Raw genomic sequence first — 22763 nt, 5'->3', positions numbered from 1 at the left:
AGTTAGAAACATTGATGATAGAGAAACATCGATCAGCTGCCTCCTGCACATCTCCTACTGGGGATGTGCCTGCAACCCAGGTACATGCCCTTGACCAGAATCGAACCCGGGACTTTTCAGTCCGCAGGCTGATGCTCTATCCACTGAGCCAAACCGGTTTCGGCCGTCCTGTGGCTATTCTAAAGCACTTTCTTTGCAGTGGGGAAGGGGGGGAGGCTCCCCCATGCTCCCCTCCCCTCCCCTGCCGCTCCACCCCCCACACCCCCCCCCATCCCCCCACCCCCCCACGCCACACACACACTGCACTCCTATCCCTTACTGGAATATCCGCAGCCTTTTCCACTGCCTTCTGGGTTCTGACATCCTGACTTCCTTTAGGACCCAGCCAGTCCTGGACACCCTCCCCACAGTACTCTACATTGTTATAATTTACTCGGTCTGCCTGCTCCCCATCAGCCTGAATCTATCCAAAGGCGGGGTCTGAGTATTTCATCTCCCTTCCCCATCTGCTAGTACTGAGAGGATGCCTAGGTACTTCAAAGCCAGGCCTGCAGGGCTCCTTTGGAAAGCCAGTGAGCGAGGGGGCGTGGTCGGAGGCGGGCTTGTGGGGGGGGGGGCGTGGTCGGGGCGGGGCCTTGGGGCTCCGCAGCGCGCCTGCGCAGGAAGGTGCGTTAAGATGGACGTCGCTGGAATGGACGTTTGCGTGGCGACGGTGAGCAAGAGGAGCCCGAAGATGGCTCTGGAGAGGAGGTTATGGCTTTCTCCTTCCCAACGTTGAAGATTATCCCCAAACTACCCGACGTCCGTCCCCCTCTGTGCCCTTTTCAGTACCTGCCCGTCCCCGGACTGTAGTAAATCGTTCTCCCAGTCCTCGCGGTTACTTCCCTTCCCTCTACTTGAATCTACGGGTTTTCCAGAGACTCTAGGTCAGTGGTTCTCAACCTTGGCTGCACATCAGAATCACTTGGGAATCTTTTTAAAATCCTGATTTCTGGGCCTCATCCTCCGGAAATTCTGTTTCTTTGTTATGGGATGGGGCCACAATATTAGTAACAAAGAAACAGACTTTCCGGAGGATGAGGCCCAGAAATGAGGATTTTAAACAGATTCCCAGGTGATTCTAATGTGCAGCCAAGGTTGAGAACCACTGGTCTAGGGGAAATGTCCAGATGCCTAGCAAAGGGGATCTTTATCCCACATATGCCGCCCACGGGGCACCCATTTATCCAGTCACCTCACAGAGCCGGCCCCCAGCTAAGAAGGCACATTAACTCAGGGAGTTTAGTCTGCTTCTCCAGCACTGTCCAAATCCTCTGAGAAGGCATAGATCTTATACCATATTTGACTTGAAAGTGGTACATGTGTTGTAATTTCCTTCTCATAGGGCAGGGGACCTACTTCATAGGAAAAGTCAAACTCTGGCTACTCATGGTGAATAGGCTTGCAGATTTGACTTAGTAGCCAATTTTTTAAAAAACAGATAATTACGTCTTAAAATGCAGATTTTTAGCTTTCTGAAAAAATTGAAGGATCTGTTAACTCTTAGCTCACATTCTCACAAAGTGACAGGTGGTTGGAGCTGAGAAGCAACTGGTAAGTTAGTTTACTGCAGCTCATTATAGACTCCATTGCTCCTTATTTTCTGATTTGTACTAAGCTTTACAATTATTTGCCTGTTACTGGTAGGCATTTGTGTTTGTGACCCCTGATGTAGGACTTAATTTCTGAATGGATACTTTGAGCTCTTGATGGAAACTGATATACAAAGAGGCTGGAGTTGTGTTTAGGTTGTCCTTTGGTTTCTGTAATGCTCTGATTAGGACCAGAGATCATCCTAGTCACTAAAACCCAAGGTGAAATCTGAACTAAAGTCGTTTTTATTTATTTTTTTATTTTTATTTTTAATTTTTTTTTTTTACAGAGAGGAAGGGAGAGGGATAGAGAGTTAGAAACATCGATGAGAGAGAAACATCGATCAGCTGCCTCCTGCAAACCCCCTACTGGGGATGTGCCCACAACCAAGGTACATGCCCTTGACCGGAATCGAACCTGGGACCCTTCAGTCTGCAGGCCGACGCTCTATCCACTGAGCCAAACTGGTTAGGGCCGTTTGTTTTTAAATAAGAGAATTCAACCAAAATATCTGTAGGTTGTTCCCTGGTACATTTGATCTTGAAGAAATCCACCGTGTTAACTCCTCTCTGATGAGGTCAGGGCAAAGTATTGTTCCTTTTTGAATACTTGGTTATAAAAAGGGCCGGGCTCTGGTCTATTCTGAAAGTGATGTCTCAGCAGTGCTGTCTATGTGCCCAAACACACAGATGGTAACCCTCTTCTCTGAGGAATAGCAGGTCTCTGATGTCAAGAGTGGGAGAGTTCTGCAGGTTGTATCTAATCAGAAATAGAACAGGACCTTTCACAGTGGACTTTTAAAGAAGGAAAAATCATTTCTTTGAGCATAAGTGTATGACCCACCTACTCATTGTGAATATTTAGGTTAGCTCCCCGAATGAATCTGCCATACCCAGAAGCAGAATGGTAAAGCTGAAGAAATAACACGGAATAGTGGAGGTGGCATAATGCTGTGAATACTGACCTCAGCTCTGCTACATACTAGTCAGGGATCCTTGATCGTTAATTTCTCAGAGGCTGTTTTGTGCATCTAGTAAATAGAGCAATAATTCCTGCCATGTTTACCTCAGAGGGATCAAATGGGCTCATTAAATGTGAAAGCACTTTGAAAACTACATTTTCTCTAAGTGTATAAGGCATTATTATTATTAATGACATTCTGGGTGCTGATTAACTTTCAAGGTGTTTGTCTTGCTGCTTCCAGGTTCAAAATCAAGGAATATTTTGCTGAGTACATCCTATGTTTCAGGTGCTCATCTAGGCATGGAGCCTAGCATTGAACAAAACAAAAACCCCTGTATAAATTTAGGAGTGAGTCATTAGCATATTGAATGTCTACTAAGTACCCAGTGCAGTATAATAGCATGGTATAGTAGGAAGAATCTAGATTATGGATAAGTCTGCCTCTAATATAGCTGTGAGAGACTCTCCCTGTGTGAGACTGAACTTCCCCATCTGTAAAATAAAGAGGTTATACAGGGTAAACTCTAAGGTTCATTCCAGATAAAATGCGTTTCTTCAGAGATTCTAATTGCTAAAGTTCCTTACCCATAAGGAGTTAGTGTACTGCTGGGATGATCAGACTAAGAAAACTGAACAGTGATAGAACTTCAAGGACAACAGAGTGCTAATGTCACACTAGCTTCTGCACAATGGTGGTTACAATAGGATTTCTCTGTAGGTAATGGAGCATATAAAAAGATTTCCTGGACGACCAGCTAGACCCAGATGGCTGGGAAGCCTTGGATTAGAGGAAAGGAAGGACACTCTATTGTAGATATTGGAAATTGAATTAAGTGAAGTGCAAAGGAGAAGGACATGCCATTCATTGTTGTCCTAGTATCTAAGGCAGAATCCTTGCAGAAAAACGATTGCATTCAAATATGTTTAACTGAAGAGAGTTTAACCAAGGGCTATTTACAGAGGTACAGTCAGTATTAAAAATAACTAGAATTGAATGGTGAAACACAACAGTGGCAAATCAGTAGCACTCCTCAGCCTGGAGGGAAAGAGGAGAGAATGTTGTTACCCAGAGCCTAGCTAGAGCTATAGTCCGAAAGAGCTATGGCCATAGTGCTAAGCAGCCACTCTAAGAATTTAACAAGGCAGAGATGCAGAAAAACAAATGCCCTAACCTTTCTTCCTGTCCTCCAGTCTTCAGCTAGTACTTCCCATTGGTAAAACCCAACAGAAGCCCCGGGACAAGGTAGTCTGGGTGATGTAATTCACAGAGGTCAGCTTCCCAGAATAGCACAGAGGGAGTTAAGCAGGAGGAGACAGCAAACACAATATCAAGGGAAGGAAAAGTCACCACTATGCACTTTTCCCTCTCTGTTTAAATTCAAAATCTACTCTAAGACTTAGTCTCCTTAGCTGTGAAGTGAGGATAGTAAAGCCTTTGTCCCAAGGTGATTGTGAGGATTCAGATATGAGATATGAAGGTGCCCAGCACAAGGCCTGATACATATTAGAGGCTCAATATATTTTAGTCCCTTTCTTCCTTTCTGAACATGCCTAAATGACTCCTTGACTGAAATACATTTTCCAGTCAAGGTCTCAAAGTGTGGTTGGAACTGAGTTAATGACGTTAGAATAGTAGGAGGTGAAGTCACAGCATGTAGGTCCCTCTGGCCTATTGTAATGACTGGCTTTTAACAGGAGTAAGGTAAGAAGTCATTGGAAAGTTCTTCAGGATAGTATGACTTCTGACATCAGGGTTCCTATCATTCACTTGTGTGTTCATTCAAAAATATTTATTTAGAACATACCACATGCTAGGCACTGTTTTAGGCACTGGAGATGCATTGATATATAGTTCCTACCCTTGAAGACAATGTGGTCTTATGAAGGAGACAGACAATTTCAATTTCAGATACAAATGTTAAGATAGGAGTGAACATAGATTGTACCACGGGAGCTCATAGTAAGGACACCTGACCCATCCTTAAAAGGCATCCGAGCCCTAACTGGTTTGGCTCAGTGGATAGAGCGTCAGCCTGCGGACTGAAGGGTCCCGGGTTCGATTCTGGTCAGGGGCATGTACCTTGGTTGCGGGCACATCCCTAGTGGGAGGTGTGCAGGAGGCAGCTGATTGGTGTTTCTCTCTCGTCGTTGTTTCTGGCTCTCTATCCCTCTCCCTTCCTCTCTGTAAAAAACAAAATATTTTTTAAAAAGGCATCTGAAGAAGACAATGTAAGCTTAATATTACCCAATAGCACTTAACCAGGTCTAAACAGAAGAAAATGGAGTTCTAGCATTTGGAGTAGTATGTGCACTTGGAATAAATAAATAAAAAGGTGGTGGTGTGCTGGGAATTATAGGTATTTTATATTTACTGGACAGTTGACTTTGAGCAGGAGGATGGTGAGCAATAAGACTAGTAAAGTAGGCACGGACATGCTCCCAGGAACAAGCTGGAATTACAACTGAAATACAGAAAGGCTTCCTGAATAATCAATGGAAAACTCAACAGGGGAGAACCCTGATACCCAAGGACCAAAGGTGGAGACCGCATAGAGACTGGTAGGAGGGCAGAGGCATGAAAGGGCTGGCCGTGCACCCACAGACGGCAACTGAAGTCCCAGAGAGATATCTCAGCTGGGGAGATGAGGCGGGTGCTACTGAGAACTCTGGAATCTAATCCTGAAGCTGGGCTCCCCAGCAGAGAGCACCAAACTGAGGAGGGTACCCACATAACATCTAGCTGTGAAAAGCAGTGGGATACTGTCTGCCAGGGAGTGGCAGCTGGAAGTTCGGGCACCCTCTTAAAGGACCAGTGCACAAAAATTCCCTGTGTAGCCACCCACCTTGTGCTCTGGCAGGGGGAGGGTAAAGTGGACTGGAGCTGTGAGAGCAGAACCCAGGACTGGGGACTCGGGGAATAGAGCTCAGAAAGCAGACACTCCAAGTTTCCTGAGCTGAGTCATTCCCTCACACAACAGAGGACATCTTTCCCACATAGACATCTGCCTTGCCTGGGAGAAGACAGTGGACACATCCTATTGGAAAACACCTTGCCCTGAGGCCACTTAAGAGATTATAAATAACAGCCTCGAGGTAGAAGCAACTGCCCCACCCTATTGAAAAAAAACACTTGCCATACCTGAGGACGATTGCCTGGGGGCAGTTCAAGTCGGAATCCTATTAGTCTGTAGACAGAGGCAATCTCTGGAGGCTTTGAGTCTTTGCCTGATCCAATTAGTCAGAAACATCCTTTAACACTGTCCTGCACTAGAGATTGAGCGGTATAGAACAGTGATGGCGAACCTATGGCACACATGTCAGAGGTGACACGCAAACTCATTTTTTTGGTTGATTTTTCTTTGTTAAATGGCATTTAAATATATAAAATAAATATCAAAAACACAAGTCTTTGTTTTACTATGGTTGCAAATATCAAAAAATTTCTATATGTGACACGGCACCAGAGTTAAGTTAGGGTTTTTCAAAATGCTGACACACCGAGCTCAAAAGGTTTGCCATCACTGGTATAGGGGATCTACCTAAAACATCACAAACCCAAACAGATAACCAAAATGAAACAAAAACCCCCAAATGAAAGAACCAGCAAATTCTCCAGAAGAAGAGATAAATGAAGCAGAGATAAGAAATTTATCTGAAACAGAGTTCAGAGTAATGATGTTAAAAATGCTCAACAGTATGAAAAAAGATATAGTAACTATGAAAAAAGAACAGTCTGAGATAAAGAATGAAATAACACAAATAACACATTGGAAGGAATACTCAGCAGATTAGGGGAAGCTGAGGATCGAATCAGTGAATTAGAAGACAGTTGGAAATATCATTCATTTAGAGAACCAAAAAGAAAAAAAATAATTAAAAAACAGGAGGACAGCTTAAGGGAGCTGTGGGACAATGTGAAACATAACAATATTAGAATAGTAGGTGTGTCAGAAGAGGCAGAAAGGGAGAAAGGAATAGAGAAGGTGTTTGAAGAAATAATGGTAGAAAATTTCCCTAACCTGGTAAAGGAAAAAGTCACACAAGTTTAGGAGGCACAGAGAACCCCAAACAAGAAGATCCCAAACAGACTCACACCCAGACACATCATAATTAAAATGCCAAAAATTAAAGACAGAATCTTAAAGGCAGCAAGAGAAAAGAAAACTGTTACCTACAAAGGAGTTCCCATAAGGCTGACACCTGACTTCTCATCAGAAACTCTACAGGCCAGAAGGGAATGGCATGAAGTACTCAAGTTAATGGAAAGCAAGGTTCTGAGACCAAGATTACTATAGCCAGCAAGGCTGTCATTCAAAATAGATAATTAAATAAAGAGCTTCCCAGACCCCCCACCCCCCAAAAATTGCTAAAGGAGTTCATCACCACCAAGCCAGCATTACAAGAAATGCTAAAGGGATTGCTGTAAGGGATTGCTGAGAAGAAACAGAGAGAAACCTAGCCATACAGAATTAAAATGGCTATAAATAAGTCTCAATAATAACCCTAAATGTAAATGGATTAAATGCTCCAATCAAAAGGTGTAGGGTAGCTGAATGGATACAAAATTATGACCCAACTATATGCTGTCTACAAGAGATCCACCTCAAAACAAAAGACACACACAGGATGAAAGTGAAGGGATAGAAAAATTTTTCCATGCAAATGGAAAAGAAAAATAAAAGCTGGAATAGCAATACTCATATCTGACAAAATAGACTTTAAAAGCATCATGCTAAGCGAAATAACCCAGTCAGAGAAAGATAAATATCATATGATCTCACTCATTTGTGGAATATAATGAACAACATAAACTGATGAACAAAAATAGAGCCAGAGGTGGGGAGGGAATATACTAGAATATAATAGAAGTAATCCTGTTATTTGCAGATTTTTAATATTCCCTACAACTTTTGTGATATCATACTGTTAGTACAGTTTGGTAATATTATACTTAAAATCTTTTTTTTCTTGAAATATTAAGGTTTTTTGCATGTAACATTATTATATTTAAAATAGTTTTTCTTGAAATTAAAAAAAAAAGAACTGAAGAAAAAAAGACGAGTAAAGTAAGCAGAAGCCAGGTTATGAAGGGGGAATTTAGACTTTCTCCTGAAGGCAGAGGTAGATTTTTAAGCAAAAAGACAGTATTTTAGAGAGATCACTCTGGGTAGGTAATAATGAAGTTATTTGAAGTGGGGTTGTAGTGGAAGGTGAAAAGGTACAAAATGAGACGAAAAGGCTAAAGATGGTAGCCTGAACTTAGGGAGAAACTTTAGGGATAGAGGGAAGTAGATGACTATTCCAAGTTAACTCTCTATTAATGAAGGAGAATGTACAGAATTTCATGATTCATTACCAGTGGGAGAGTGAAAGAGCATTGTCAAAGATAACAGATTTCTGGCTTGGGCACGTAGGTAAATCGTAGGACTAGTAACTGATGTTAAAGATCAGAAATATAAAAGCACAGATTTTTGGGTGTATGAGAGGTGGGAAAAGAGATGTTGATTTCAGTTTTGTAAATGTAATTTTTTTTATTGTGATAAAATACACATTAAACTTTGCCATTTTACCATTTTAAAGTGTACAGTTCAGTGACATTACGTATATTCACAGTCTTGTGCAACCATCACTACCTAGTTCCAGAATGCTTTCATCACCCCAAAAGGAAACCCTAAGTAGCCCCATTAAGTAGTCACTCATCAGTACTCATCAGTACTAAGCAGATTTTGAGGCATTTATGTGACATCCAAATATAGATGTTAAGTAGACATTTGGATATGTAGTACTGAAACCCAGGGTAAAATGTTAGGCTCAAATTACAGATTTTTGAATCATTAGCATGCAGATAGGGAGCTCTTAACCTGGGGCCACCACTGATATATATATATAGTAATTGAAATCATGGGGGTGATTAACAAAACTCAGAAAAAATGACCAGTGAGGGGGGGGAAAAAAAAAGAATGAGGATGAAACCACAGATAACATTAAAGAGGTTCAACGGGTGTTATCTTGAGTACAAGACATAAAATTCATGTCTGCCTCAAGATAAGTAAAGGCTTTTAAAGGGCAATGGTATTTCCTACTTGTTAGTTTTACCTCACTTGGTTGCCTCTGCCCAACACATATTTCACAAATTCATTCATTTGTACTCTTAAATAAATTATCTCCTTAGTTTACTAGTCATACCTTTTTTCTTACTTAGTCTTCGGCCATTAGGTTGGTGGGGTAAGTATCATTACAAGTCAACAATAGAGTTAGCTAAGTTGTCAACAAGTGTGTGTGTATCTTGTGGATAAAGCAGCAGTTCTCGAAGTATGGGACTAGAACCAACAGCATCAGCATCACCTGAATTTGTAAGAAGTGTAAACTCTTGAACCCCACCACAAGAATGAGAACTCTGGGGTTGGGACCCAGCCTGTCAGGCGATTCTGACGCATTCTAAAGTTTGAAAACAACTGTGCTAGACTTCCTGGCCAATGTTTTCAGTCTATAAATAAACCCGGGGTTCCTGGTTCTGTCTTTATCTTTTATATAATAAAATCTGGATGGCAACATTTTGCAATGTCTGATGAATTAATTATTCATGAAAAAGTTGTCTTGGAACATTCTTATCCATCTGTGACCTTTGCCATTCTGAATTATAGATACAAATATTATTTCCTGCATATTATTTTCTTCTTTTGATGTGCAGTAGTCATCTTCAACAATATACATTCTAAACTGTCCACTTACTAAAATGCTGTGAAAAGGAAATAGTTATTTCTGTAAACACCCTTTCTTACCCATCTTGTTCTTTGTTTTGGAATCTCCCGGTCTTATGCTGAGTCATATCCTTGGCTTTGGGGAGTATGAAATGAACCTCACTGAAATTGCATCCTTTTCTCTTCTCTTGAATCCAGAACCAATCATGGCCTTGCTTAGAGATGCCGTAATTATATACAAATCTCTTAGGTTTAGTAGCCATAGTCATGAAGAAACTAGAAGCTACAGACTGAATTTGGAAATAATTGATCTTGGTCATCAAGGTCAATTGAGGAAAGTTTTCAGCTTTTGCTAATCCAAAGGATAAGCCAGGTAATGCAGTGTTCTAATTGTCTCTATCTTTCCAAGAAGTTTGTACCATAATTGAGGCCATGGATGATGTTTTATTTATTTTTGCATCTTTGACCATGTCGCAACAATCCATACTAGGCCAGTGATGGCGAACCTATGACACGCGTGTCACCTCTGAACTCATTTTTTTGGTTGATTTTTCTTTGTTAAATGGCATTTAAATATATAAAATAAATATAAAAAATATAAGTCTTTGATTTACAATGGTTGCAAATATAAAAAAGTTTCTATATGTGACACGGCACCAGAGTTAAGTTAGGGTTTTTCAAATTGCTGACACGCCGAGCTCAAAAGGTTCGCCATCACTGTAGTAGGCACTCAATAAACACTTGCCAAATTTAATTCAGAAGTTAGATAAAGATTTTAATTGTGGCTCTACCTCTAAGCCACTTCGAGTTAATTGACCTCTGATTTCCTCATCTCTAAAACAGATCTAATAAGTTTTGCTCTGTCTACTTCCCAGTGTCTTTATAAGAATTTAAAGATAGAATATATATGAAGTACTCTTTAAAAGTCTAGAGAGCTCTGTAAAGGTGAAATTACATAACAATTTTGACTCAGATGCTCTCCACCTTAGAGGAATAATTGGTTCATTCTGCATGCTCCAAAACTCTGAATTGTGGAGCAATAACTCAGCACAGTGAGCTGGAAGTCAGGAGATCCTTATTCTAGTTCTGATTTTCTTTAAATTCTTTGGCTCTTAGTTTCCTTTGATCTCAAATGAGGAAGCAGAGATCAGATTGGTTCCCAACCTTGGCAACACATTGGAATCACGTGATGCTGAAAAATACTGATGCCTGGAAGCCACTCCCATATATTTAATTTAATTGGTCTGGGGAAAATTCTGGGCCTTGAGATTTTTTAAAATTTCCTGTGTGCAGCCAAGGTTTTGCATTTTTTAAATCAGCAAAACCATGCAGTTAGATAAAATCTTACACAAAAATCCAGGCTACAACATACATACCAGTGGAGCTTCTGCAGTTGCTGTTTTAGGACATTAAGCTCCAACTGCCAATCCCTTTTTCTTGTGTCCCATTTTAGAATTCATGCTTCATGGAGCACTGTTAGAAAGCCATTGTAACAGACAATTTTCAAAATCGTTTACAGGTCCAAAACAATGTTAGGACCTTATGCTTTCTCATGAGAGCTATGTTCTGTGTTTTTCTTAACACCAATTTGATCAATTGTCAGACTGATTATTATGGAGTTAGCTTTCCATTTACTTCCTTCTGATTACCCTAACTCTTTTGCCTCAAGATGATGATGAGTCTAAAATTCTTGCTGCCACCCTCCCCAGAGAGTCTGATCCCATTCATCCAGGGAGGGAGTCAGGTGTCTATGTTTTCCACAAGGACTTTTCATGTCTCTTTGAAACAGTTGGTCTATGGACCACACCTTTGGGAAAGATTGCTCTAAGAGTTTTGGGTCAAAAGTAAATAAGGGATGCTGAAGTGTTGGGACAGATTAATGGATTTCCCCCTGAGCTCAGTGCCTGATCTATCAAAGAGGAGCATCTGGGTATTTAAGACTTTAAATTGTACTCCTTCTTATTTGACCGTAGTTCTCAGTTACTGCCCTAAAAACCCACTTCACAACCATCTCTTCATCTGTGGCCAAGTCTATAAAGAGATGATATAGAGCAGTCAGGCAAGCAGGGGTTCAAATCTACCACTGTAACTACCACGTTCTGATTGTATGATCCTGAGTAAATCACTTAATCTTAAGCCTCAGGGTATATATTTGTAAAAAATATAAGTAAAAATAAAAAAGAAGAAGGGGGGGAGGACCACCCTCTTTCTAGGCCCAGGTGTTAGTGAAAATTACACAAGATTAAATGTGTAAAGCACATAGTACACAGTAAATTTTGATAAACGGTAGATATTATTATATCAGCAGGACCTGGACTAACTGACAAGGAGTTTTTTGTTTTATACTTAGGTGGTGTTTCCCTGAGATGAGATACATAAAACTTTATATTTCAGGTAAGTGCTCAGCTCATATCCGCTGAGATATCCAGAGTTCACCAATCAATAATAGTATTTGTTTAGTACTACACTGTCCAATGTTCCACCCACAAAGCCAAAAAATTGACCGCGTGTGCTCTCAGAGCATTCATTAAAGGATTGAATGAAGCTCACCAAGAAACTTTTAACAATTTTGGATCTCTAAGAAATTTCTTAGTGCAAAACACAGGCTTGAATTCCCTCTGGATGGGCTTAAGACTGTGTGTGTGTGTGTGTGTGTGTGTGTAAAGGTGTGAAGAAAAAATTTATAATGTTGAACTTGAGATTATTATCTAAGTGGTTCTTACCATTGGTGATATTACTTCACATTTGAGAGTAATGTTTGAATGTTCTTTTTAGAGGGAAGTGAGAGAAACATTCTACCTGAAGACTTGAGGCAGACAGGTAAGTGATTTAATTTTCAAGTTGTTTAAAACAGAAAGCTATGATAACAATGGTGGAAATAGGTTTTTTAAAATATATTTTTATATTTTTTATTTTTTAAAAAATATACTTTTATTAATTTCAGAGAGGAAGGGAGAGGGAGAGAGAGATAGAAACCTCAATGATGAGGGAGAATAATTGATCAGCTGCCTCCTGCACACCTCCTAGTGGGGATGGAGCCCACAGCCCCGGCATGTGCCCTTGACTGGAATTGAACCCAGGACCCTTCAGTCCGCTCTATCCACTGAACCAAACCAGCTAAGGCTCAATTCTTTTGGATATGTACCCACAAAAGGAATTGCTTGATTATATGGTAATTCTATTTTTAATTTTTAGAGGAACCACCATACTGTCTTCCGTAACAGCGGTACCATTTTACATTTTCACCAACAATGCTTAGATGCTTAATATATATTTACAGAGTGAGTGGTGAAAAGTTTTGATGTTGAAAATATGTCCATTCTCCAAATTAATCTACAATTTGAAGGACTTCAATCTAAAAGTCGCACAGGAATTTTTAGGACATGACAAATTGATTTCAATATTCTTTAGGAGAAAATGTAAGGGTAGCATAAAATTTTTAAAGAAGGACAAGGAGATTTATCCTACTAGATATCAAAACATAACCATGAACAATGATTACCTCTGGAGAGAGAAGTGGGAAAAAGGGATGTGGTGAATATTGTGAAAAGAATCCCTAACTTAAAACAAAATTCAAGTTGTGGCACATTCTATAAAACAACTGTCCAGTAACCTTCAAAAGTATTAAGATAACAAAAAAAAAAAAAGGAAGGAATGAGGAACAGTCTCATGTTGGAGGAAATATACAACTAAATACAATGTGGGATCCTGTAATTTTTAAAAAGTACATTAGTGGAAAGAATTGGTTAAAAAATAAATAGTTTATGCACTTCAGTTAATGGTATTATGCCAAGGTTAACTTCTTAGTCTGTTAATGGTTCTATGGTTCTATAAGATGTTCACATAAGAGTAAGATGGGGGACAGGTATATGGAAATTCTCTATGCTATTTTTGGAAATCTTCTGAAAATTAAAAATTATCTCAAAATAAAACATTTTTTAAAATGTAGTGACCCAAATTGTACCGACTCTTTCAATAAGGGTATTTTAAAAATTACTTTTCCGAGTAATACAGGACAGTATTTCCTATACAGTTGATATAGTCTCTTTAATTTTTAGGTCTTTTGTTATATATTGAATAGATACAAAGTTTATAACATGTGTAAATTGTAAAGGGCAACAATAAGATGAGCACAAGTGTGGCTGGAAGCTCTCAGCTTGCTTTTCTCAATCCCTTCCCTCCTCCCTCTCCCTGACTTCTATTCTGAATTCTATGTTTTTCATTCTCTTGCTTCTTACAGGCTTACTATGAAAATATGTATCCCTAATGATATAGTTTTGCATGATCCTTATGAAAATGGATTAGTACTGTCCATCTTTTTTTTCAGTTTGTTTTTTCGTAAATATTATATTCCTGCCTGAGATTTAACAGCGTTAATGTGTATAACTCTAGTTCACTCTTCACTATTACATAGCTTTCATTGTATGAACATACCACAAGTTATTTTTCTATTCACCATTAATAGCTATTTGGTTGGTTTCAAGTTTTGCTGTTACGATCAGTGCTACTGCACAACATCCTTGTATATGCCATTTTGTGAGAGTTTCCCTAGAGCAGTGGTCGGCAAACTCATTAGTCAACAGAGTCAAATATCAACAGTACAACGATTGAAATTTCTTTTGAGAGCCAAAGTTTTTAAACTTAAACTATATAGATAGGTACATTGTTATTAACTTAATTAGGGTACTCCTAAGCTGGCCTTTGCTAAAAACGTCCTCAATCTGATTGAGGTACGTTCCCTGAGGTCGACCCCTTCCAACTTTCCCATCCACACTCGTCTTGTATACTTGTTTCGTCTATCTCCTTTCGTTCACCCTCTTTGTATGTCCAAACCATCTCAACATACCTTTCTCAATCCTCGACACTACATCTTCTTTCACTCAACACCGTTCCCTAAAATTAACTTAATAAACTTTACTTAAAGTTTTAAGTCTTAGTTAAACTATAGGTACATTGAATAAAACTTGATATCATACTTAATAACGATATTATTTATTGATAAAATTAAATTCTTTACAATTTACTTTACAATATCCATAAAATTAAATCATGACAATGACTGACAAACACTAATGTGAACAAGTGGCCTTGCATCTCCTTGGAAAGTTTGGGTAAGTCAGGTTTGTCTGTTGTTGTTTTTAATTTTAGGCATGATTCCAGGTTCTCATCAATAAGACGACTTCTCAATTTACTCTTGATAAGGTTCATGCTTGAAAATGATTGTTCGCATAAATATGTAGACCCGAATAAGGAAAGAACAGCAAACGCTAGTTTTTTCAGTTGATTATATGAGTCAGGAATACTATTCCAGGTGTTAAAAATCAACATATCTTCCTTCTCCAGGTCTTCCAAAGCAGACCACTTGTACTGTGAACTAAGTTCACATTTGTTTTTCTCCAATATTTCTTTATCAGCACAAAGACGTTCAAATTTCAAGCTCCACAGTTCTTTGTTTTTTAAATCCAGCAATTGCATTTCAAAGTTGCCAATGTCAATATAATAATAAAGCCACCAACACAAAATAATTTCTATTCTTAAATTGATGACAAAAATACCTGTAGGATTTGCAGCTGGTTGTAAAAATACAGGTAATTTTATGTTTTGAGTAGGTACTTTTGTCACCTGCGTGCGATTTGCGGACGCGACTAGCACTAACCTCTGCACATGAGATTGCTGACTGACTGGCTCACTCAATTCGTTCATGAACCTCGCGCACCTGCCTCCCCCGCGGTGTACGCGTCTCCCGTCACCCGACCGACCGACACCCCCCACTTCTTCTAATGCCACTTCTTCAAAATAGACTCGCCCAGGCAGAAAACCGACTTCTGTGCATGGGCCACGAAGTTTCAATAACACTGTACGTGCGCGCCCACACGTGGTATTTTGTGGAAGAGCCACACTCAAGAAGCCAAAGAGCCGCATGTGGCTCATGAGCTGCGGTTTGCCGACCACTGTCCTAGAGTATATACCTAAAAATGGACTTATAGGGTAAATGCTCCATCAACTTTACTAGGTAAGACCAAATTGTTTTCCAAAGTGGTTATCTGATTTTTAATATCATCAACAATATGTAAGTGTTCTGGACATTCCATTTTCTCTCCAACACAATATTATTAAGACTTTAAATATTGGTCGGGCTGGAAAGATGGCGGCATAGGTAAACACCGGAGACTGCTGCCGCAAACAACCACTTCAAAAATACAACTAAAAGACGGAACGGACATCACCCAGAACCACAGGAAAGCTGGCTGAGGAGAGACTCTTCAACTAGAAAGAAAGACAGCAGCGTCCCGGGGCTCAGAGGAGGCGCAGTGTGGAAAATTTAAAGGTGCGGAGGTGCACTCGAAAAGCGGGCTGGTGGCTGAGGGCGCGGTTGTCGTTTTCGGTCTGGAGTGAGTCTCAGACTTTGGGCTCCAGATATGGGCGAGTCTCTAGGGACTCAGACTCAGACGGGAGAAGCGGGATTGTCTGGCATCAGTTGGAACCTAAGGGCAGCTTTCTCTCCGAAGTTTGCAGCGGCTGCCAGGGTTCTGTGAAGCAGAGCCTCTGGGAACGGGACTGAGAGCAGCCATAACTGCTCCCTCCGCCCGCCCTGCTGATCCCCTGCGACCCACCCCGCCCAAGCCCTGTGCAGAGCCATTTGCCGGATAGCCTCAGGCAAAGGCTAGATTAGCACCTCCCCAGAGGACAGAAGTTTTCCCGGGCAGACACAGGTGATTCTCACAGCCAGTCGGTTTGGTGGGCAAATCCCTCTAGTATTAACTACAACAATCAAGGCTTAACTAGAACAAGACTGCGCACAAAGACCACAAAGGGGTGCACCAAGAAAGCATAAAAAATGCGGAGACAAAAAAACATGACAGAAATGGAGGATATGGAGCTAAAAAACGCAATTTTGAGGGCTTGCAATAAACTTGTTGAGAGCCTCACGAAAACTAATGAGACCCTCGATGCTACGATAAAGAAACTAGAAATTAAGCATACACGGACTGAAATAAAGAATATTATACCCAATAGCAGACCAGAGGAGTGCAAGAATCAAGTCAAAGATTTGAAATGCGAAGAAGCAAAAAACACCCAACCGGTAAAGCAAAATGAAAAAAGAATCCGAAAATACGAAGATAGTGTAAGGAGCCTCTGGGACACCTTCAAGCGCACTAATATCAGAATAATAGGGGTGCCAGAAGATGAGAGACAGCAAGATATTGAAAACCTATTTGAAGAAATAATGGCAGAAAACTTCCCCCACCTGGTGAAAGAAATGGACTTACAGGTCCAAGAAGCGCAGAGAACCCCAAACAAAAGGAATCCAAAGAGGACCACACCAAGACACATCATCATTAAAATGCCAAGAGCAAAAGACAAAGAGAGAATCTTAAAAGCAGCAAGAGAAAAAAAGTCAGTTACCTACAAGGGCGTACCCATACGACTGTCAGCTGATTTCTCAACAGAAACCATGCAGGCCAGAAGAAAGTGGCAAGAAATATTCAAAGTGATGAATGCCAAGAACCTACAACCAAGACTACTTTATCCAGCAAAGCTATCATTCAGAATTGAAGGTCAGATAAAGAGCTTCACAGATAAGGAAAAGCTAAAGGACTTCATCACCACTAAACCAGTATTATACAAAATGCTGAAAGGTATCCTTTAAGAAGAGGAAGAAGAAAAAGGTAAAGATACAAATAGTGAACAACAAACATGCATCTATCAACAAGTGAATCTAAGAATCAAGTGAATAAATAATCTGATGTACAGAATGAACTGGTGATTACAATGAATCAGGGACATAGAAAGGAAATGGACTGACTATTCTTGGGGGGGAAAGGGGAATGGGAGATGGGGGAAGAGACTGGACAAAAATCGTGCACCTATGGATGAGGACAGTGGGTGGGGAGTGAGGGCGTAGGGTGGGGCGGGAACTGGGAGGAGGGGAGTTATGGGGAAAAAAAGAGGAACAAATGTAATCTGAACAATAAAGATTTAATAAAATTAAAAAAAAAGCAAACAGCTAGCTTTCGAAGGATAAAACAAAATAAACTGATAAAAAAAAAAGACTTTAAATATTTTGCCAATCTGGCAGGCATATATATTAAAATTATAAAGCCTTGCCATTTATTGATTGACTTCTTTGTGCCAAGCAAAGTGGCAGACATTTGCATACCTTATTTAATTTTATCCTCTCTCAACTCTTCCTCTCAACCCCATAATGGGAACTAATGCCATTCTTAGTGTGTAACACATAATTACCCCTCAACCTCTCTCTGAAAAATTTATTTCTTAGTGGGTCTTTCTCTTTCACGTAGCTGCCTAATTTTTTATTTCCTGTTTTATTATTTATTTTATTTTATTTTTTTAACTAAATCTTTATTGTTCAGATTATTACAGTTGTTCCTTTTTTTCCCCCCATAGCTCCCCTCCACCCAGTTCCCACCCCACCCTCCGCCCTCACCCCCCGCCCCAATGTCCTCATCCATAGGTGCATGATTTTCGTCCAGTCTCTTCCCGCATACCCACACCCCTTTCCCCCCCAAGAATAGTCAGTCCACTCCCTTTCTATGCCCCTGATTATATTATAATCACAGTTTATTCTGTTCATCAGATTATTTATTCACTTGATTTTTAGATTCACTTGTTGATAGATGTATATTTATTGTTCATAATTTGTATCTTTACCTTTTTCTTCTTCTTCCTCTTCTTAAAGGATACCTTTCAGCATTTCATATAATACTGGTTTGGTGGTGATGAACTCCTTTAGCTCTTCCTGATCTGTGAAGCTCTTTATCTGACCTTCAATTCTGAATGATAGCTTTGCTGGATAAAGTAGTCTTGGTTGTAGGTTCTTGGCATTCATCACTTTGAATATTTCTTGCCACTTTCTTCTGGCCTGCAAAGTTTCAGTTGAGAAATCAGCTGACATTCCTATGGGTACTCCCTTGTAGGTAACTGACTTTTTTTCTCTTGCTGCTTTTAAGATTCTCTCTTTGTCTTTTGCTCTTGGCATTTTAATGATGATGTGTCTTGGTGTGGTCCTCTTTGGATTCCTTTTGTTTGGGGTTCTCTGCGCTTCCTGGACTTGTAAGTCTATTTCTTTCACCAGGTAGGGGAAGTTTTCTGTCATTATTTCTTCAAATAGGTTTTCTTTTTTTTTTTTTTTTAATATATTTTATTGATTTTTTACAGAGAGGAAGGGAGAGAGATAGAGAGTTAGAAACATCGATGAGAGAGAAGCATCAACCAGCTGTCTCCTGCACATCTCCCACTGGGGATGTGCCCGCAATCCAGGTACATGCCCTTGACCGGAATCAAACCTGGGACCCTTAAGTCCGCAGGCCGACGCTCTATCCACTGAGCCAAACCGGTTTCGGCTCAAATAGATTTTCAATATCTTGCTCTCTCTCTTCTTCTGGCACCCCTATAATTCGGATGTTGGTACGTTTGAAGCTGTCCCAGAGGCTCCTTACACTATCTTCCTATTTTTGGATTCTTTTTTCATTTTGCTATTCCGGTTGGGTGTTTTTTGCTTCTTCGTATTTCATATCTTTGATTTGATTCTTGCAATCCTCTAGTCTGCTGTTGGAACTCTGCATAATATCCTTTATTTCAGTCAGTGTATGCTTAATTTCTAGTTGGTCCTTTTTCATAACCTTGAAGGTCTCACTAGATTTCTTGAGTGTCTCACTACATTTATCGGCGGTCTCACCACTCTTTTTGAGGATCTTACTAAATTTATCGGCGGTTTCTAGAAAGTTCTTGAAAAACCTTAAAAGTGTGGTTTTGAACTCTATAGCCAGTAGTTTGCTTTCCTCCATTTCTGTCATTTGTGACCTGTTTCTTTGTTTCCGCATTTTGGTTGCTTCCCTGTGTTGGTAGAGTAGCTTTCTGTGCTAGGTGTCCTATAGGGCCCAGTGGCTCAGCCTCCCCAATTACCTGAGGTGGACACTCTTGGTGCACCCCCTTGTGGGCTTTGTGCACAGTCTCGTTGTAGTTAAGCCTTGATTGTTGTAGGTAGCACTGGGAGGAATTGACCTCCAGGCCAATTGGCTGTGAGAATCAGCTGTGTCTGCAGTGGGAGAACTTCTGTGCTGGAGACACCCTTCTGGGGCAAGACTTGCTTTAGTGGGGGCTTTGGTGCTCACTGAGTCTGCCCCTTGAGTGTGTCCCTTATGGATCTGAGGAGCTGCAATCTGGGTGGTCCCACTCTGACCACCGGGCACACTGGCTCCTGGATCTCTAAGGAGGTGCTAATCTAGCCTCTGCCTGAGGGTACCCTGCAGGAGCTCAGCTGTGAAGCAATACAAGTTGCCATGGGGCCTTGGGCCAGCTGCAAGTTTGTTAGGTAATTTTCAGATTGCAAAGGGCCAGGCCTTTCATATGCAAAAGCCGGCGCATAGCTTGGGTGGGGCGGGGCCCCAGGGGATCAACAGGGCGGAGCAAGAAGCTATTGCTGCCCTCAGAGGCCCTGCTTCTCAGTGTCCCGGCAATCGCTGCAAGCACCTCCGAGAGAAATCTGCCCTCGAGTCCGAGCGATGCCAGATAGTCCAGTTTCTCCCGTATGAATCTGGGTCCCCAGAGACTCGCCCGGAACTGGAGCTCAGAGCTTGAGACTCCCTGCCGATTGAAAAAGACAACCGTGTCCTCAGCCTCCAGCTCTCTCCGCACGTGCGTCTCCATACCTCTGTACTTTACTTCCGCACTGCACCCCCTCAGAGTCTCGGTATGCTTTTCTCTTTCCTTCTAGTTGTAGAATTTCCACTCAGCCAGCCTTCCTGTGGTTCTGGATGATGTCCGTTCTATCTTTTAATTGTATTCTTGAAGTGGTTTTGCTAAGCAGCAATCTCCGGTGTTTACCTATGCCGCCATCTTGGTTTTCATCTATTTCCTGTTTTTTTAAAAAAATTATCTTTTTAGATGAAATTTGAGGCATGAAATAGTTAGTAACTTACCCCAAATCACATTATCATTATTTAGTATCCAACTTTGATATAAAACCAGTTCTCTGGCTCCTAATCCTCTTCCCTCTGTTTCTTCCCTTCCCCCCCCACACACACATCCCATTTCTTATATTCCTTCCCTCACATTCTTTCTTCCTTCTTCTGAGATTAAATGTACTTTCCAGTCGGCTGCTATGTAATGTGATATGCCTGCAAAGAATGTCACAAGATTGGGTGAGTGTCTGATTCCAGTCAAACAGTCATTACTCATGTGCCCACTGGCTTAGTGCCTTCTAACCATTTCACATTCCAAGCTGTGCTACTGTGTGGATTTGGCCCGACTGCCCCCTCAAAACTGCTTGATGGCCCTGCAGGGATTGGAGAGAATCCAGAGCTTCAGGACATCCCATCCTTGGCTCTCCTTTCTCAGCAGCAGTAGGAACCCCAAGCCTACCTAGGGGGTATAGGCAGCTAAGAGTAGGACTGGATGCTTAGAGAATGGTGATATTAGAACTACTGACATTGGGTAAGAGAACACTGATTCTATCGACAGAAGAAATCGGAACCTTGGGTTCGGGTACAAAACTTGTAGCTAACAAGCACAAGTGAATTTTATTTGGCCTGCACAGTGTTTAATTTTCTTTTTCGTATTTGGATACTTTTATAGAAGGCATGCACTCACCAATTTGTCACAAAACCCAGCGCTTTGTTTTCTGCTGTTTCACACCTAACTGCTGTTAACTCCCTGACTCCTGAAGTTATTTGATGCAACTGTATCCTTAATGAAGTCACTTGGGATTCACAGAGAGCAGAACTGGGATCTCATTCTCATTCCAAAGTGATCATAGTTGTCCAGAGTTTTGTTGTTGTTTTCTGATGGTTGAATATCTCTTGTTTTCCCGGGAATCCCTTTTACTTGGACTTTACACTTCCCTCAAGTGATTCCCACCCCCCACCCCCACCCCCCATCTAATCTTGTTTGGGATGATTAAGATGAAAATGCCTGTAAAGTTTTCTAGTCTTGGCTTATCCACATTTAGTGAATTAGGAGACCTGAAAAAAATCGATTAACTAAAATATACTTTATTGGCCTTTTCTGAATTGGGTGAAGGATGGAGAGAAAGAAGGGATTTTTCTGTGTAGCAAACTCATGGGATTTGATAAATTATAACTTTTAAAAGGTTAAGGAACATGACTCTCATATATATAAAATGAACAGGTATCAAAGATTTTATTAAACTCATTAATTTATGAGGAAGCAAGTAAGATGTTAAGACCTCTTGAAGTGAAAATATAGGAGCTAAGCATTTATAGGCAATGTAATAAAGAAATGTTAAGATAAGATTACTGAATTATACACAAAACTATTAAAGTCCTAAAGTCCATAAATCATAACCTTTGGAGTTATATTTTTTCACCAGACTTAAATATTTGTATCTCTACTGAATAAATATATATATAGGTTAACCTCTGCCCTACGGAGTTATAGTATAGTCCAGTCAGTAGAAAACTAATCAAAGGTGTAATCCCAGAATTACACTGAAAGATCACCTAATTTCTTTTACCTGTTTCCAAGGTTCAGATAATTTGTCTGACAGATTGTAGTCATCAGTTTACACTTAATTGCCAGGAATTGAAATCTGTTTCCCAAGCTTTGAAAATATAACTTTATGTTGAGGACATATGAAATGAATTCTAAAATTTAGCATGTCAATCTTAGAGGTAGATTATTTTCAATTTCAGAGATCAAGTTCCTTGTTACTAAAGAACATGTTTAAGTGAAATGTTATTGGCATGAGAAATTCTCATTCTAAATCTTTTTATTTCCTTTATAGAAATTCTATCAAATTATAGTTGGTACTACTTTGCAATGTCTGTATGTGAAAGCCGGAGTGAGGAAAGACAAAGTGGTGGAGGTAGGTGAACTCAGCTTAGATATCTAAGTCTGCATGTCATTATTATTGCCTCTAAAAAATGTGTGCTTGCATATAACAGATAAACAGACTAGCCAGTCTACCAGTCAAACTACTAATCTACTAAACAGCTGACCAGTAGAGAAAATATGCTTTACAAAAGTAAATACTTTGTACTTACTAGTATAAGGTCTACTGTTTTGACATCTGAGAATTCTAACTGGAGTAGTTACAATCTCTCATCTTTTGTACTTTCATTTGGAAGTTCACCAGGAAAGCATGTTTCTTTTCCTCTCCCCATCCTTCACAACTGCCTCCTGCTAAAAAGAAGTGGTCAATGTGAAAAGAAATTGCCAAGGCAGATAAGGTTAAGCTTTGCTGCCTATTTGTGGCCACAGCACATGGCTATGGCTATGGTGTCAGGAAGTATTTTCATTTACTTCCATGCTTTCCTTCGGTGAAGCCAAGAACTAAGGGGCACTGGGGTAATCACACCCAAGCCAGCTTTCAGAGTGAAACTGCCTGACATGGGAAAAGGTAAATTTTTTAACATAAAATTTTGAAAAAGCAAGCCAGAATGTAGTTATATACTTCAGCTTTCTTTTGGGGAATAGAGAAGGTGC

At 40.4% G+C, this 22763-nt stretch overlaps 1 protein-coding gene across 1 annotated transcript in view; it reads left to right on the top strand.

Moving 5' to 3' along the window:
* Positions 1-672: 672 nt before the first annotated feature.
* Positions 673-22763, top strand: part of LOC139021080 (phospholipid-transporting ATPase FetA-like) — an 80943-nt gene continuing 58852 nt past the window's right edge. The window contains exons 1-4 of the mRNA XM_070431269.1: positions 673-712; positions 11647-11690; positions 12072-12116; positions 22063-22143. Coding sequence (XP_070287370.1) covers positions 11663-11690; positions 12072-12116; positions 22063-22143 — 154 coding nt within the window. The 5' untranslated portion in view covers positions 673-712; positions 11647-11662. The remainder of the gene's footprint in view (positions 713-11646; positions 11691-12071; positions 12117-22062; positions 22144-22763) is intronic.

This window comes from Myotis yumanensis, unplaced genomic scaffold (assembly GCF_028538775.1).
Source record: "Myotis yumanensis isolate MYYU_CA2020_CCGP unplaced genomic scaffold, mMyoYum1.0.hap1 SCAF_12, whole genome shotgun sequence".
Taxonomy (NCBI): Eukaryota; Metazoa; Chordata; class Mammalia; order Chiroptera; family Vespertilionidae; genus Myotis; species Myotis yumanensis.
Note: the sequence above shows the minus strand (reverse complement) of the source record. Positions and strands in the feature narration are given on the sequence as shown.